The sequence below is a fragment of the Papio anubis genome, chromosome 16 (assembly GCF_008728515.1).
Source record: "Papio anubis isolate 15944 chromosome 16, Panubis1.0, whole genome shotgun sequence".
NCBI lineage: Eukaryota > Metazoa > Chordata > Mammalia > Primates > Cercopithecidae > Papio > Papio anubis.
The window spans coordinates 81361659-81380845 of record NC_044991.1 but is presented as its reverse complement, the minus strand read 5'-3'; the positions used below and the strand labels follow the sequence as shown (position 1 = coordinate 81380845).

The 19187-nt window shown below is 42.0% G+C and overlaps 1 protein-coding gene across 2 annotated transcripts; it reads right to left on the bottom strand.

The window, feature by feature from the left end:
• Positions 1–830: 830 nt before the first annotated feature.
• On the bottom strand, positions 831–12474 carry PFDN4 (prefoldin subunit 4). Of its 2 annotated transcripts, none has more exons than XR_652211.2 (4): positions 11884–12021; positions 6006–6113; positions 5006–5146; positions 831–1464 (listed from the first exon to the last, which is right to left on the bottom strand). XR_652211.2 is itself a non-coding variant. In XM_003904594.3 (4 exons), the coding sequence occupies exons 1-4, from the start codon at positions 12223–12225 to the stop codon at positions 1333–1335; spliced, it is 405 nt and encodes a 134-aa protein (XP_003904643.1). In that variant the 5' UTR covers positions 12226–12474; the 3' UTR covers positions 831–1332. The 2 variants fall into 2 exon arrangements, 1 of the variants encoding a protein (XP_003904643.1); XM_003904594.3 differs by lacking the exon at positions 11884–12021 and adding an exon at positions 12202–12474.
• Positions 12475–19187: the final 6713 nt, after the last annotated feature.

Below are 19187 nucleotides of genomic sequence, written 5' to 3'. Positions count from 1 at the left end.
TCTGTCATCCCAGAACTTTGGGAGGCCGAGGCGGGCAGATCACAAGATCAAGAGATGGAGACCATCCTGGCCAACATGGTGAAACCCTGTCTCTCCTAAAAATAAAATTAGTTGGGTGTGGTGGCACACACCTGTAATCCCAGCTACTCGGGAAGCTGAAGTGGGAGAATCACTTGAACACAGGAAGTAGAGGATGCAGTCAGCTGAGACCGCACCACTGCACTCCAGCCTGGCGACACAGTGAGACGCCATCTCAAAAAAAGAAAAGAAAAAATTGCCTTTATAGTATTAAGAATTTTAGAAATTATATAATCATCTATCTTTAAGCCTGAATTCATGTTTATAAACATTGAACCAAAAAATACATACGCAGTTTAGCCTTAAAAATTAAAAATATTTCCTCTAAAATTATGTATATTCAATCCTAACAATCTCCTCACTTTTGTGTTAAGATCCTTCCATTCACATTTTGGCACATCAGTGCCATCTGCTGGAAAGTTAATACACAGGTTTCCCAAATCCCAAAATGTATGTCTTTTGTGGGGTAGTGGGAGGAAATGTACCCTTTATTTAAGAAATAAGTCTTACTTTTAAGTACACAGCTGTTTAACTTCCACATCTTTATCAATATAAACCCCAATTAATTACAAAGCACCAAAAATCTAAAATTAAACCAAAAAAAAAAAACACTAAACATTTCTTTCTGCACATCTCTCGGTTTCTAAGATGTTTTTCTGTGGTTCTGCCCTGTTTGTATAAAGGGCACATGTTTAAACATTACCCACTCTTTTACTCAAATCTCTGATATTAATAGGTATGTAAAAAATATGTTAAATATGTATGTTTAAATATAATATGTAACATATTTAAATAAAATATATACATATATATTTTGAAGTCCGTGACAAAGCTTTAGTTGTGAAATAAGCAAGGATGCAGGACTGTACATCTTTTTGTCGTGTTTTCCCCATCATTAGACAGCAATTAAAATCAGACAGAAACAACATGACACAACTGTTAAATTTTCTTATGTGAAAATTGCAACAACAAATGTTCTAAATAATATAGAAACAGGAAAGATTGCTTAACTGATTTTAATGACACGAAGCTCCTAGACTTGATATAATCGTTATGCAAAATACATAGATGAATACTGTCTTCTTTTAAAAATATAAAATAAATAAGCAGACATGTGAAAATAGGCAAGTTTCCATTAAATAAATGAAAATTTAAAAAAAAAAGTTTTGCTTTCCATGTCATTTGAAGAAGGAAAATTATCATTTTAAACAATATTCAAGTTTATTAAACAAATAAAAAAATATTATAAAATGTTTAACTTTCATCAGCTTCAAGGTTTATGTTGCTCCCAAATTTTGCATACAACTGAACTTTCAAATCTGCTAACACCCGCTGAATTGATTCCACTCTGGATTCTAAGGCATCAATTTCTTCTTGCAAATTTTTCTGGAAAAAAAATAATTTAAATTAATTCTATTCAATTGGATGATTTCTGAGCATCTGTGTCTGAAATAATATTTGGGAAGAATTTTAGGTCAAGAACCTTCTAAACTTGGACAGGCAGCTAAGTGACACTGATAATTAGGTCTAAGTGTCTGAATGCGGCCATTTTGAATTCACGGTCCACACTTGCTTATCACAGAATAAATCAAGCTTGTTTTCTCAGTTTCTGCTGATCCAAAAAAGAGTAAAAAATTAATTTCTAAATTATTTTCTAATAAAGAAGCAAATACAAAGACTTCTATAAACAGTTTCTCCTGGGCCTGCTGGCTTCTAACCCAGCTTTTTCCAACAACAAAAATAACTATGAGACTACAGGAAATGATAGAAACTCACACCACCAACCACCAATAATGAAGAATAACAACTTAGGATCCAAATCTGGCAGAAATTTGCACTGACTTTGAGACCTCTGGGGCTACACTTTGGAAAAGAGTGGTAAAAAGTGCCTCATTTGTAAGGCAGAGCAGCTTTGCTCAGTGAAAAGTCAGATATTTTTCTAAGTATTTGAGGTGGTAGACATGTTAACTATCTTGATTTAATTATACACATTGTATTAATAAATTATAACATCACGTTTTACCCCATAAATTTATACAATTATAAATTGTCAATTTATAATTAAAAATACAATTCCAAAGGACAATTCTCTCTACCTACCTATCTATAGATACTTAGCCTCTTCAATTCTAAAACCAGTTTTGTAATGTTAATGCTTCCCTCATTAATAGATTAAATGTTAACATATATTCTTTGTTTTAAAAAAAAAAAAAAAGTCATAAGTTCCTTCCTGGCTAGGATCAAAACAATTTTTTTCCCTAAACATGACAAAAAAATATGAAATCATACAAACCAAATACCCACTAACATTAGAAACAAAAGAATATCTAATATTGACAGTGTTGCTGTTTTAGAAATCTAGCCAATGGTTCTCAAAGGGTGGCCCCCAGACCAGTATCAGGGACAAAATCACCTGGGAACTTGTCAGAAATACACACTCTGGGGCCCTTACCTCAGCCCTCCTGAAAGAACTTCTTTGGGTTGGGCCCAGCAATCTGAATTTTTAACAAGCCCTGTGGGTGACTGTGATTTTTATGTGTGCTAAAAGTTTGAGAATCACTGTTACAAAACAAGAAATAGAAATAAGACATATGGCTGCTAGAAAGGGATAAATTCTAAATTTCTATACCGAGAAACCCTGGTTAATAAGTAAAATAAGACACTAGAAAGTTATTTTAATATCACAAGTCCAATCATCTCTCTCTTTTCCAAAAATCTCTGAAGGCTCCTCTTTGCTCTGGGACGGGAGTGGGCAAACTATAGCCCACAGGCCAAATCTAGCCTGAAGCTTGTTTCTGTCAAGTTTTATTGGAACACAGCCATGCAGATTGACTCATCTTGCTTTCATACCAATTACGGCAGAGGCCGTGCAGCCCACAAAACCTAATATGTATACTTCTGGCCCTTCACAGAAAGTTTGCTGACCCCTGCTAAGACAAAGTACAATTTCTTCAACTCAACTGACTGGAGTTCTCCAAGATGTGGCCACAATTTCAGGTGCTCCCAAATCTCCAGCAAATACATCTTCTTGCAGGTCTATGTTTGCACCACCGTCATCCTATGGCCGTTTATACATGCTGCTTCTCATGACTAGAACACCCTCCGCCCCTTTCTGGCTAATAGCCACATATTCCTCAGCTGCTATCTGAGCACTTTCCCTGGGAGCCCTTCCCTGACCCTTGATGTCCAGACTAGTATAGATTCCTCTCCCTATGTTCTTAAAGCCACGTCTATCCTCACACCACTTTCTACTCATTATCAGTTTTGTTTACTTTTCTTTCTTTCCATCTAGACTATATGCTCCATGCAGGCAAGGGCTAGGCAGGTTTTGTTGTCCCCAATTATCCCCAGTACAGGGCAGAACCTGATACAGAGTAAGCACTCAATTCATTCATTCTAGAATTCTAGAATGAACAAATGAGTAAAAAAATAAAGGTTCAGCCGGGTGAGGTGGCTCACGCCTGTAATCCCAGCACTCTGGGAGGCCGAGGCAGGTGGATCACAAGGTCAGGTGTTCGAGACCAGTCTGCCCAACATGGTGAAACCCTGTCTCTACTAAAAATACAAAAATTAGCTGGGCGTGGTGGCGGGCGCCTGTAATCCCAGCTACTCGGGAGGCTGAGGCAGGAGAATTGTTTGAACCCAGGAGGCAGATGTTGCAGTGAGCCGAGATTGCGCCATTGCACTCCAGCCTGGGCGACAGGGCAAGACTCCATCTCAAACACTAAAAAATTAATAAATCAAGGTTCAGTATCTATCTCTGCATGGGGCAGGGGATTCACAATAGCCACAAAAACCATGAACTATCTGGGAATACTTCCAAATATTTTTTAAATGGTTAAACAAATAAAAAGAACAAAAATCACAAAATTTGACCAAGAAGAAAAGATTTAAACATAAGGGAGACATACAACATGCCTGCATGGAAAGACCCAGGAGTAAATGATAGTTCTTCCCCAGATTCACTAAATGTGGGTTTCATTCATACGAAGTTTTGCTTTTTATGACATTTGAAGAAGAGCGACTATCATTTTCAGCAATCAGGTTAATTAGCAAAAGCATTAGGAAAGGTTTAATTGCCGTCAGCTTCTCATAGACAAACGATGGGACTGTCCCTGCCATATAGTTAGAAGGCATGTGAACTGAAAATTTCATACCATGTATCAGATGTCTCAGATACTATCAGAGAACTCATATGCTGACCCAGTAATTATACTTCTCTATTTCCTCACAACAATTTTCTAAATGTGAACAAAGATTTATGCAGAAGAATGCTCACAGTAACATTACTACAGCAAAATACTGGAAACAAATTAATGCTAACAATAAGACCCATGACCCCAGTTGATAACCATCAACATGATATTAAACAGTCATCAAAAACAATGTTTTGAAAAGGCCTGTGTGCCTGGCTCAGAGCAGGCTCCCAATGAGTATCTGCTGGACAAACAAACATTCAACGAAACCGCAAAAATGCTCCTCCTGGAACATTAACTGTCCAAACTGGGAAGCAAACTACATGGAGAGAGGCAGAGAGAACATAAAAGAAATACAGGAAAATGTTCACTATGAATGGTTACCTCTGGGTAGAGTTACAGGGGATTTTTCTTTTCTGCTTCAATATATGCTATACCTTCTAAATACTTTGTTTTGAGCAAGGTCCTGGAGTCAGAAGACCACTGTCTATGTGTCACTTTGAATAAATCCTGTAACCTCTCTAAGCCTCTATTCTTTGTCCCTAAATTGGGATAACAGGTCATTGTTAGGATTCAATAAGATCCTGCTGGCAAAGCATTCAGAGCATGTCTGGGACTTAACAAGGCAGGAAGTATTAGCTATCGCTAGCATCCACTATTTCCCTACATCTACAATGACATGTTCTTTATAATGATATAAATTCTAATTTCAGAATTAACTTTGAACATACCTTTGCTTCTTCTAACATTTCTTGTGTTTCTTCTTGGGAATGGCTAATGAAGACATCACCAATTTGATAAGGTATCATTAAGCAGTCATCATCTGCAAGCATGATGTCATCACAAGCATCTTCTAGGTTTTGGAGTTGTTTCTATAAATGCAAAATGGCAAAGAAAATGTATCCAAAGTTCTCTGACACAGGCTAAAGGCCAGTTGTAATTTGGGGACAGCAACTCTCTGAGGGACCCTCTCACAAAGGTATTATTACCACATTAGAATTTCTAAGACTTTAATTTGTAACTTTTTAGAGGACATTTCACAAGCAAGCAGCTAGAGCTATCTAACGCATTGTCCTCTGGATATTTTCAGATTGCTATAAGCACCCTGTGGTGGACAGCAGGCACCTATGGTCACTCAGAATTTCTTCTATTTTAACAATTTTCAACTTTGTGAATTCTGCCCTCCTACAAAAACAAAACCAAAAAACCAACCTACATTTCTCAGCCTTGCTTGCTGATAGGGTGCAAGTAAATCATGCTGGTAATGAATGCTCTGCCAGCATGCATAAGTGATAATAACTTCAATTCCACCAGTCAAATGCACTTGAGCTGGATTTCAACTCAAGGGAGACGGCTGGACACGGGCCCCGATTTACAGGGGTAGGTGGCACTGGCAGCAGCAGCTTGGTGTTCCTAGGTCTGCAAGAGTGGCTTCCTCATTGGGAAGACAGCTGACTCTGGGATCAGTGAAGGCAACAACAGCTGCTCCATCGCCAGCCAAGTTCTCCAAGACTTGTTCCTGGACCCTCGGTCTAGACTCAAGTTCCTCAACAATTCTGTAAGTTATCGCATATCCCTTTAAAAAAATGACTTTATGCTTAACTAGAGTGAATCGCATTATTCATCTGCAACAAAGAGCCCAGAGAAATATATATTCACTTGTTAACTGAGTTCAGTTTTAGTAGCTATAGTACAAAAAAATTTTATTCTTCTAATAATTATTTTCAATACCTTTTTTACTTCTATTTCTTCCTTCAGCTCTGTGATTCTACTTGTATTCCGTGCAAATTTGTTTATCTTTTGTTGATCTTCGAAAGTAACATTCACATCTTCTGCAGCCTGAAAAAAGTGTTTTTTTGTAAAATTTTAATGGAGAAGTTGTAAGTTAGCTTTTTATATTTCTCAGCAATAACTCAATAAGCTACTTGCACTCATAGTCAAGAATCACACGAAGTACAGAATTTAACAAATGCCTTATTCTTTGCTCCACCAGCTTAAGGTTTGTTCATAAATCTATAAACTTTTCTGATACTCTATAAAATAATTCCTAAGCTATAAAAATATTGCAAATATAAAGAACAATTAATAAGTCCTTTTAAAAGGAAAGAAAAAAGCCAACTTTTGGCCCAGAGCAGAATTTCTCAAGTTGGAGCATTCTTTCACTAAGATGACCCAGGGAACAAAAAGTTACGTGGTCAAATATATTGGTAAATGTCTCAGAGTAGTGTTTTTTTCCTTAGAGCTAAAACTTGCATGAGCTTACTGGCTAAAGGGTCACTACATTTCAGTGGCTATACTCCATTCATAGCAAAAATTATGTCTATAATGTAGGATCTGTTTAAATGTCTTAATAAGGTCTACTTCACTAAAAAATGAAGAAAACTGAATGTTTAGTATTTAAAAATTAATATTTAATGTGATTAAATTTACAAATTTGCAAATAAAGAGTACCTGGATAACATAAAGTACCCATTAAATAATAAAAAAAATAGGTAACACTGATTGAGTTTACTATGTGCCAAAACTTCCTATAAGTACTTTATTATCTCTGCTAATCCTCCAATCCATCTTATTAAGGAGGATCACCAGTCCTATTTTACAGATTGAGAAACTGAGGTACACTTTATATAATGTGCCCAAAGCCACACAGCCAGTAGGTGGTGGAGCTTGATTTCAACCCAGGGAGACTGGCTCCAGAGGTCGCACACGTCCACGAGTTCTCGGAAACTGAATGCGAACAGGGGTCTGTGTGAATGTGCACGTGTGTGTGTGAGTGTGTACACAGGCTTAGGAACATTTGGAAGAGGCAGCAGGATGTCTGCTTTCATCAGATTTTCAAGGAGATACCATATATTTTTTAAAAAATAAAGCTAAAAAATAAAAGCAGACTCTCCTTAGGGTTTCCCTTCCATTTATAACATGAAAACCAGAGCACCTGATTCTAGTTTAAAGGAGGAAAGACACTTGTGTGTGTATAAAAATAGTTCATACTGAAGAACTACTTTTGGTTCTTTCGCAATAACAGTAATGAGCTCACAACATCCAGGTCCATCCCTGACCTGGTCTCTCGTGACCATCGACTTAAAGTATGCGACCTTTTATTTCTCAGAGGTTGAAAGGCCGTGTCGAGCAATACAGAGCTCAGTGGTCAGAATATCACATAGCCCTCCCCTTTGTCAGGCTCTCATTCCACCTCAACAATCCAGAAGATAGCCAGAAAAAATTATTTACATCACACTCTGTCTAGCTTTGAGTGTTCAACCGTATGCATAATTTTGATGAATATGGAAGTTGGGGAACACTGAGCTACACTCAAGAAACCAAAGTCTGTATCTTGGCACACAAGTCATTTTGCCTAAGTGAGAACTGTCAGTTCCCTATGCAAACAAAGAATTCTGAAGAATTCCTGTTTGCCTGAAGAGTAGATGCCATTTGGTTAAATACTGAATCCCTGAAAACCTTAGCAGGTGTTTAGAGATGCATTTGTCACAGTGAGGGCTCAACAGAGCCATTCACATGAACAGATCCAGTGCAGGACTGCCTGGCACATAACTGAGGCTAATACATGGTTTCTGAATCTGAACCTAAATCATGCTTGATCAAACTCATAAACACATAGTTTCCAAAATGTGGTAGAGAGAATTTGGCTATTTGCTTTCTGTCTTTCCAAAGCAGGTATTTCCTGTTGTAGCCCCACCAAACCACAGCCATCAGCACAGACCTGGCCCCTGGTATCCAGATCCTTCTGGTCGTTTTCCCACTGGGGTTAAAGGCTAAAGTTGATGTGTGAGTCAAATACACTGCATGCCGCCCATGGAGTGCTGTTTACAGCAGAAGGTAAGATGTCAGTGCCTTTGATGGCTAACAGAGGCTTCTGTTTTAGTCTCCCTGTCCTAGAATATTCCTACATTTCTTGAAGCTGCATTTTGGCAAGAAGTGGGTAATTTTATTTATTTATTTTTTTTTTTTTTGAGAGAGTCTCACTCTGTCGCCCAGGCTGAAGTGCAGTAGTATGATCTCGGCTCACTGCAACCTCCGCTTCCTGGGTTCAAGCCATTCCCCTGCCTCAGTCTCCCAAGTAGCTGAGATTACATACACGTGCCACCACACCCAGCTAATTTTTGTATTTTTAGTAGAGAAGGGGTTTCACCATGTTAGCCAGGCTGGTCTTGAACTCCTAACCTCAGGTGATCCGCCAGGCTCTGCCTCGCAAAGTGCTGGGATTACAGGCGTGAGCCACCACACCCAGCCAGAAGTGGGTAATTCTTAACTAGGGGAGGGTCAATGGACATTGACAGGTCAATTTAACCCGAGACTGTATGCACAATGGCACGTATAGTATGTGCATTCTTCTGGAAGGTCTTCATATCCTATAGTATCTGAGGCAGCACACAGAGTGGTGGAAAGAGTCAGGCTGGAATCCAATCCAAGCAAACAGGAATCTTAGGCAAATTACCCAATTCTTTGGAACCACCTCAGGTTTCTTATCTGTAAAAAGAAGCTAGTTCCTACCTTACAGGGTTGATAAAATGAACATGTGGGAGAAAGCTTAATGATGGAGTCAGTCAAATGATAGCCAAGCATTTTATATCCTGAATATTGCTTATCAAAAATCATTACAAAGAACAGATCCAGATCTAGAAGGAAATTCTGCTAGGCCAAAGAGAAATACGCCTGCTCGAGATCCAAGGTAAAAATTAAAATTCCCAGGGCTCTTTTCTTGAGAACTAGTATCTTATGGGATTAGAGGAGGAAACAGAACCATACTCGGTCATGCTCCACACCAAGTCTAGGTATTACTTGGAGTCTGCACTGACAGCTGGGTCCCTAGAAATAAATTCTGGCCAATTTCAGTCTTTTATTTTTACTTTTAAAAACATATCTACCAAGTCTGTATGATGTAAACTTTTGCTTTGTATTTGTACTCAACAACTAACTTTTTTTTTTTTTGGTTTTTGTTTCTGAGATGAGTCTTGCTCTGTTGCCAGGCTGGAGTGCAGTGACGTGATCTTGGCTCACTGCGACCTCCACCTCCTGGGTTCAAGCGATTCTCGTGCCTCAGCCTCCTGAGTAGCTGGGACTACAGGTGCACACCACCATACCCAGCTAATTTTTGTATTCAACTTTCATCCATGCGGTAGTTTATTTAACAATTACTGTTTCCTATATGCCATGACAAGAGAGCCACTATCCCACCTGGCAAGCATACATCCTGGTGGAGGAAGAGAAAAAAACAAGATGAACGAGATAATGTTCAATGGTGACAAACGTGATGATGAAAATACAATAGCTTAGGAGAAGAAAGTTTTGGGGGCCTGGGGAGTGAAGGAGGCTTCTTTAGATAAAGGTCAAAGGTAGCCTCTCTGAGGAAAGAACATTTGTATGTAGGATAATCAACAGAAATCAAAGTGCAGATCTCCTTATGGTCAAGAACTGGATCTTAGAAGGCAGAACTTTAGAGATGAGAGTACTGAATCATCTCATCTAAACATTCTCCCCAGCAAAATCATGACCAGTTGAGAGATAACGATGTGTTACAAATGTAAAGTACTCCAGATTGTACATGATTTGCTTTTCATTAAACTCAAAGGGCTCTCTCTCCATGTTTCACTCTCACTCACTGGCATACACGTATGTTTTCTCCCATTGAGGGCAAAGGGGAAAAGCGTACATGTAAGATAATCTATCGGGAATTGTTCATAACACTGGAAACATCTACAGGAGGACATTACATCTATCATGTGACTCTCAAAGGCTTCAAAGTTAACGAAGATCTTTTATATTTTGGCCACCACCTACCCTTCTACAAGTTCTTTTCCCATCATGGCTCAAACTCTCTTCCCCTGATTATCTGCCATCAGGCCTTCCTTGTATTAAATGTACTCAGAGTCTCTGCAGATACTCCTCTCTAGAATGCTTCATTCTCTATCCAACTCTCCCTTCCTTTCCTTACATAATCTCACAGATCTCAACTTAAATGGCACTTTCCCAGGAAAGCCTTCTCTGATCTCAAAACAGACCTCATTTTGGCCCTCATTTCGGCCCTCATTTCGTAAGTACTTTTCCTTCACAGTTCTCACCAGAGAAACTAGTTTTCTGTGTGACTATGTGAGTAATGCCTGCCTCTGTCCTGGAACATACGTTTTTTGGGGCTATAAGAATAAGGGGAGAAGAACTTCCTCACTGGTCACCGCAGTTGTCTCCACTTAAAACTGAGACTATGCCATATTACATGCCCCCAAAAATTTACTGAATCAATGAAAGGGGAAAAAAAAAGTTGATAATTAGAAATTTTGCAATCAAAATCCAGGGTTCAAATCATTCTTCTGCCATTTCCTCTTTGACCATTTACTTCACCTCTCTGCACTTCAGTTTCCATACCTATAAAACGGAGTGAACCACAACTAGTATCTTCCAAGGAATTAAAGGCCATACCTAATACCAGAGGGCCCAATTTCACAAACTAGAGGTGAAGTGAATCTCACCAAGTTTCATACTTTTTTGAATCACCATGGCCCTGGACCCTATTCTGGAACTCAGTTAGAATTTTTGGATGGCAGAATAGTAGGGTGAGCAACACATCTTGAGTTGGCTGGGGCGGTTCCCAGTTTTGGCAGTCCCTCAATTTCATATAAAACGGGGCAATGGGTCACCCTACACCAGGCACAGATGGCATAGACTATGTGGTACTGGATACGGGTAAAGCAAAGGAAGTTCTAATGTGGTTTTAAAAGTGGAATGAACGCAAATCCCTCCAGCCAAGAGATTCTCATGGAAGACCCCCTATAGCAGTTTAAAACACAGACTCCGGAGTCAGAATGCCTGTGTTTAAATGCTAGCTTTGCCTCCGTGCCTGTTTTCTCATTTGTTAAATAAGGATAAAAACAGTATCTCCCCTAAAGTACATAAGATAAACAATACACGCAAAAAAAAAGAAAAAAAAAGTACAGTTATACCTAGCACACTGTAAAGCTCCCCAAATTGTCAGTCGTTATTTCCTTCCCCCTCTCCACTTTTCTTTTTCTTCTGTCTAGCTATCTTTACACATCTGGGAAGCCACGGGATTATAAACCCGACATGGAAGTTTAGCCTGCTTAGTGGTTACATAGGTGTGCTTTGAGAAAAACCAAACCAAACCTGAGTTCGAACTCCAGCTCAGCTTCTTACTAGCTGAGTCACTTTGGGGCCCCTAACTGCTCTGTGTCTAAGTTTCTCTACCTGCAAAGTGGGGAGGAACCCATTGCACTTGCTGAGCTGCGGGGAGGATAACGGATAAAGGGCCGGCTGCTGGGCCGGCAGATCGTCCGTCTTCAATAAATACTGGTTTTAGCCTGGAGGACTCAGGGGCATAGAGCGTGGACATGGGCAGCTCCGGGTTGGACACGGGGGCTCTTGGGCCTGATAATCCGGGGATGCAGGAACCTGCTGTCCCCCTTATGAGCTGCGTAACCTGAGGCAGGTGACTTCCCATCTCTGGGCCTCAGTTTCCTCACCCGTAACCACGGTCCCAGCAGCAGCTACCCATAACCAATGAGACTAATGCGATCATGCCGGTGCAACGCCCGAGTCAAGGCCAACCACACTCAACGAGACCTTCGACTTCCCACACCTTAGGGGCAAGGCTGGGGCTGCAGATTCCTCAGACTCCCCGGGGGCACCCTCGGCATCGCGGGAGGCGGCCCAGGGCCCTCGGAGGCTCCCGGCCCCAGCCCCGGCGCCCCGCCTCGGCTGGCCAGGTGCCTAGGAAAACGCTCAGGGCGCCAGGCGCGGGCAGGCCTTGCCGCGGGGCCGCTCTCAGGGCCTCGGCCTCGGCCTCGGGTCCCACGCCGGGCTTCGGAGCTGCGCACCCCCAGCATCCCGCGCCCCAACCTCCGCGGCCGAGATTCGGCGCCACCCGCGCATCCAGAGCCCCGAGCGCCCCACTCACCGCCTTCTTCATGGTGGCCGCCATCTTGGGACTGGACTACGGCACGCGGCGGGGAGGGCCGCAATGGCGCGCTTCGTCCTCGAGCGTTCTCTCGCTCCCGGTCGGCCCAGAACTCCCCGCAGAAATACAACACTGTCTCCACATTCCCTCCTCTTGGACTTTTGGCTAATGATTCCAAACGGCTGGGACGTAGGGAGGAAATGTGACCTGGAAAGACTTGGTACATGCCAATTAAAGGGACAGGCAACCCCCGTGGGCCGACATAAACACGGGGGTGTGGCGAACGGCTCCGGCCGCGGGCAGCTGGGTGCGCGTCCCAGGGTGCGCGTCCCTCAGCGTGGCGGGGACCAGCTGGGGCAGAATCAAAGAGGAGGCTGGGGGAATTTTTCTGCATCCGTCCCACAGACTTGCATTGAGAAAGCTGACCTCCCTGTAAAAGAGCTAGGAACGAATGGCCTTGGCAAATAGGGTGTGAGACTTACGTGCCATGATAATTCAGGTGGTGTAAAGGAGGAGGCGCTCCTATCTTTTAATGTAATTTTTTTAAAAATTTAGATTCAGGGGGTAGGTGTGCAGGTTTATTACACGGATATATTGCATAGTGCTAAGGTTTGGGTTTCTAATGATCCCGTTGCCCAAGTAGTGAACATAGTACTCCCTAGGTAATTTTTCAACACCTTTCCCCTGCCTCCTTCCCCGTGTTTGGAATCCCTAGCATTTGTTGTTCCCATCTTTATGTCCATGATTACCCAGTGTTTAGCTCTCACTCGTAAGTGGGAACATGAGTGGTTGATTTTCTGTTCTTTGTTAATTCACTTGGGATAATGATGTCCAGCTGCATCCATGTTGCTGCAAAGGACATGATTTTGTTCTTTTTTATGGCTGCATAGTATTCCATGGTGTATATGGAGCACGTTTTCTTTATCCTATCCACTATTGATGGGCACCTGGGTTGATTCCATGCCTTTGCTGTTGTGAATAGGCAATCCTATTAATTAATTTACAGCAATATTACTGAACAGTTACTGTATATTCTGACACTTGTATCTCCCAATTAGTAATTTTTTTTTTTTTTGGCCTTAGGATCTCTTTGTACTCCTAGAAATTATTGAGGACTCCAAAGAATTTTTATGTGGGTTATTTATCGATATTTGCTGTATTAGAAATTAAACCAGAATTTTAAAAATGTAGTTATTAATTCATTTAAAATAATATAAAACTCCATTCCATTGTAATAAAAATCACACTTTAAAAATACCTATATTTTCTAAGACAAAAACAAATTGAGAAGACTGTCATCGTTTTACATTTTCACTGATTTCTTTAATATCAGGCTTAATGGAAGGTTAGATTCTCATGTGTACTTCTGCATTCAGTCTCTCCAAATATACTGTTTAGTTGTCTAGTTGTAGGTATGAAAAACCCCAGCCTCACACAAATCATGCAGTTGGGAAAGGGAGGCCCTCATGGATCCCTGAAAAGGTCTCAGGGACCCCCGACGTTCATGGACCACAGCTTGAGAACTGCCCCTGACAAGCCACCTCCTTTCTCAAAGTCCCAATTTCCTCTTCGGTTCAATGAGGGGAATGAGACCTTACAGCACCTTGTGCTCTCCCCACGGAACCACCTAGCCCGCCACGGGCATTGCCTGTTCTCCTGACTATTCTGGGCTCTCCAGGCCCTTAGTATTGGGACTTTCCAGTGTGTAGCTTATATGTGCTCAAAAAAGTATTTGTTGAATAAAAATGTTTTTCCAGGGTTAAATTTTAGCACAGGGTCTGGCGCATAGGATATGCTCCATCAGTGACACCTGTTTATTCCAGAGCTCAATGTAAAAGCACCGCAAGAAACAAATGGTGGAGAGGGAGACAGAAATAAAGGGCAAAATTGTCACAAATGGTACCAAGTGCATGAAGGAGATAAATGAGGTGCTGAGGCAGAGCACAGAGGGGAGGGGCGGGGGCCGGCTCTGGAACTGGCCTCCAAGCTAAGAGAAAATGGGAGGCCTCAGCATGGGGAGAGGAGACGAAAGTGGGCCCCAGGGATGAAGGGCTGAGAGGGAAAGAGCCTGGTGAGACATGATAGAAAGGACAGAGCAGCATGGAGCGAGGCTGGGGTGCAAGGCAGGGGTCAGATCTGAGTGTGTTTTAGACCTTGGTAAGGCCAAACCGGGGGAGGGAGAGAGAAAGAGAGAAAGAATTCTGACTTTTTCAAACCTTTATTGAGAAATGGCTGAGTTGAAAGGTGAAGAACAATGGAGCATGAATTTTGAGGAAGTGTAATTGTATGGTGGGGACCGAAAGTAGCATAGGGGGTTTCAAAGAGAGAAGCACTTCAATCCTCAAATTCATAGATCTTAGGACCAGAAGGGACCTCAACCTTCATCTATGCTAACCTTTGCCTTTCGCTGAAATATATAATAATGATAGTTGTTATGGTTTGGCTGTGTTCCCACCCAAATCTCTTCTTGGATGGTAGCTCCCATAATTTCCATGTGTTGTGGGAGGGACCCGGTGGGAGATAATTGAATCATGGGGGTGGTTTCCTCTATACTGTTCTCGTGGTAGTGAATAAGTCTCATGAGATCTGATGGTTTTATGAGGGGTTTCCCCTTTCTCTTGTTTCATTCTCCCTGTCTGCCACCACATAAGATGTGCCTTTTGCCTTCCGCCATGACTGTGAGGCCTCCCCAGCCACGTGGAACTGTGAGTCCATTAAACCTCTTTTTCTTTATCAATTACCCAGTCTTGCATATGTCTTTATCAGCAGTGTGAAAACGGACTAATGCAATAGTAATAGTAACATATAAAACTGACATGGTACATATTCTGTGACTTGCATGTTGTTAAATGTTTTAATCCTCCCCATACCACACAATATTGTTATCGACCATTTTACAGGAGAAGAAATAGAATTTCAGAAGGATAAAGCTCACTGGCCAAGGCTACAGCAGCCAGGAAGTACCAGAGCCTGGGTTTGAACTCTTGGCGGACCTGGCTCCAGAGACCACTCTCCTAAGCACCAGCATTTGCACATCACTACAAGTCATGTATAAAGTCAGCTGTGTCCCGGAGTGGGTAGCTCATAGTGGACATTGCAGCTCCTGTCACCTAACTTGCATGAGTAAAGTGTTTAAGACTCATTAAAGGGCGTACTGGAGCCAGACTGCCTTGGTTCAAATCATACCTCCACCACTTTCTAGTTTTGGTGTTAGACAAGTTACTTTCATGGCAAAAATAATGTCTCTCTAATAGCGTTGTTGTGAAGAGTAGAAGAGATAATACATGCAAATAAAGTGCATTGTGAGCTCTCAGGAAATGTTAGCTATGATTACTTTCTCAGTTCAGCCCTGTTGCCTCTGAAATTCCTCTGCCCAAGTTATGATCTTTCAAATCTCCTCTTAAAGAACTCCCCTGGCTCAGTATTACTGCTAACTACCCCCATAGCCATTATTAATGTGCTGCCTTTTGAGACTGTAGCATCCATTTCAGATGTGTAGAAGTTGGAAAGCATCCTGGGAGAGAAGAATGACAATGGTTAGAAGCCATCCTAGTTGGAATTTTTAAAGCAGAGCCCGAGGCAAAGGCTTAGATACTGCTTCTTCATTAAGGAGTATAATCCCAGGGCAGCAAGAGCAAGGAAAAAGTAGAATGAAGCAGGTCAGGGACGGCCGCAGAGCCCATACCAGGAGACCTCACCAAGCTGACCTTTTGTTGGTATCAAGCACGACTGGTTGCTCCCTCTCTGGGGACTGTCCTGTAAGAGGCTGTGATAACCAGGACACAGGAGAGTTCAGCTGGGGAGAACTCTTATCTGCCAGTTCCTGCCTCCCATTCAAAGGCTGGCCCCACGGGGACCTCACTCCCAGACACTTCCAGGTTGCTCACTGAGGCTCCCATACTTTTTCTTACCTCAGCCTTCCACAGGGAAGCCCCCAGGTAGAGGAACAAGTGTGAGGCTGTGAGCACCAGGCAACCGGAGCGAGAGGCAGCCCTGCTGGGTTCTGCACACCTCAAGTCTGCACACCATGGCCAGTGTGGAGCTGGTCACTGTGGGGGCTCCTGGGATGGAGCAGGTGGCCAATGGCAGGTGAGGACAAAGACAGGTTAAACCAAGAGGCTTTAACATGACACATCCTTAGGTGCCGTCTGACACAGAGGCCCATAAAATCAGCTAAGAAGTTCAGATTATAATATACTGAAGAGTCATTGAATTAAATTCTTTTAGGACTTCAAAATTACATGGGACAAACCACAGAATGAGAGAAAATATTTGCAAACTATATAATTTAATATTTAATTAAGAAATAAGGCAAGAAAAAAGGGATTAACAGCCAGAGTATATGAGGAGCTCAAACAACTCAATAGGAAAAAAAAATCTAATAATCCAGCTTAAAAATGGGCAAAAATTCTGAATAGACAGTCTTCTAAAGCAGACATACAAATGGCAAGCGGAGATACGGAAAGGTGCTCAACATCGCTGGACATCAGAGAAATGCAAATCCAAACTACAATGAGATATCAGCTCATCCCAGCTAAAAATTGCTTTTATCCAAAAGACAGACAATAACAAATGCCAGAGAGAATATGGAGAAAAGGAAACCCTCATAGGCTGTTGGTGGGAATGTAAATTAGTACAACCACTGTGAAGAACAGTAGAGAGATTCCTCAAATAACTGAAAATAGAGCTATCACATAATCCAGCAATGGCACTACTAGGTGTATAACCCCCAATAAGGAAATCAGTACATCAAAGAGATGTCCGCATTCCCATGTTTATTGCAGCGCTGTTCACAATAGCCAAGATTCAGCAGCAACCTAAGTGTCCATCAACAGACGAATGGATAAAGAGTCGGTGGTAGTGTAAATTAGTGCAACCATTATGAAAGACAGTGTGGTGATTCCTCAAGGATCTAGAACCAGAAATACCATTTGACCCAGCAATCCCATTACTGGGTATATACCCAAAGGATTATAAATCACTCTACTATAAAGACACATGCACAGATATGTTTACTGCAGCACTATTTACAATAGCAAAGACTTGGAACCAACCCAAATGTCCATCAATGATAGACTGGATAAAGAAAATGTGGCACATATACACCATGGAATACTATGCAGCCGTAAAAAAGAATGAGATCGTGTCCTTTGCAGGGACATGGATGAAGCTGGAAGCCATAATTCTCAGCAAACGAACACAGGAACAGAAAACCAAACACTTCACGTTCTCACTCATAAGTGGGAGTTGAACAATGAGAACACATGGACACAGGGAGGGAAATATCACACACCAGGGCCTGTCGGGGGTAGGGGGCAAGGAGACGGATAGCATTAGAACAAATACCTAATGCATGCAGGGCTTAAAACCCAGATGACAGGTTGATGGGTGCAGCAAACCACCATGGCACATGTATAACTATGGAACAAACCTGCACGTTCTGCACATGTATCCCAGAACTTAAACTAAAATAAAAACACAAAAGAAAATGTGGCACCTATACGGAACGGAGTACTATTCAGCCATAAAAAAAAGAATGAGAGCCTGTCATTTGCTATAACATGGATAAAACTGGAGGTCATTATGTTAAGTGAAATAAGCCAGGCACAAAAAGACAGACGTTGCATGTTCTCACTGATTTGTGGGAGCTAAAAACCTTAAAACAACTGAACTCATGGAAATGGAGAGTAGGATGGTTACCAGAGGCTGAAAAGGGTGTTAGGGGAGGGGGAAGTGGGAATGGTTAATGTGTACAAAAGTTAGTTATCTAGAATGCATGAGATTTAGTATTTGATAGCACAACAGGGTGACTACAGTCAACAATAATTTATTGTACATTTTAAAATAACTAAAACAGTGTAACCGAGTTGTTTGTAACACAAAGGATAAATGCCTGAGGTGATGGATGCACTATTTACCCTGATGTGAACTTTTTTTTTTTTTTTTTGACGGAGTTTTGCTCTTATTGCTCAGGCTGGAGTGCAATGGCATGATCTTGTCTCACCGCAACCCCTGCCTTCCGGGTTCAAGTGATTCTCCTGCCTCAGGCTCCCGAGTAGCTGAGATTACAGGCATGCGCCACCACGCCCAGCTAATTTTGCATTTTTAGTAGAGGTGGGGTTTCACCATCTTGGTCAGGCTGGTCTTAAACTCCCAACCTCAGGTGATCCATCCACCTCGGCCTCCCAAACTGCTGGGATTACAGGTATGAGCCATGGTGCCCGGCCCCCGATGTGATTATTACACATTGTATGCCCATATCAAAATATCTCATGCACCCCATAAATATTTATGCCTACTATGCATCCACAATATTAAAAATAAATACATAAATGTAAATAATAATAAAATAAAATCAGATTGGTCCAAATGCTAATACATGTGCTGCTGAGAAACCCTGAGAAGCCAGCCTCATGCAGGGCACTTATTCATCACCATGCCTCTTTAATATCCAAGCGCCTGGTTAACTAGTCACTGAGCTGAGAAATTGCACCAGGAGACGTGGGCTCCAGAGACAGAAGGGCTGGGGGCACTGTTTCCTCTAACAGGTGATATGGAGGTAGGGGATGGCTGGGCTGGATCCCTTTGGCTGGGCTGAAAAAAGCCATGGCTCCAATTGGATGCTCGATGAGTCTTTGGCTACTCCGTCATTATCACGAGACGGTGAACACTTCTCCAAGCATTAGTTCCCCACACAGGCCATGCAAAAACAAAGAGAAAAGGCACTGGGCAGAGAGTCTCTGGGCACAGGGAAGTGTCATTGAATCTGGACAGAGGACAGTGGTGGCTCCTGGCAGTCTTGGTGCTGACTCAGCTCCCTCTGAAGCCCCTGGCTTCCCCTTGCCTCTAAGGTTTTCCTTCCAATTCTATTTCTTACTGTTCTTGTCCCTCTCCTCTCCCCAGACCGTGCTATCCTTTGAGCTAACTCTCTCCTAGCAGAAAAACTAGTTCTGCAAGTCCGCATGGTACAGGGACTTTCAAGTCTT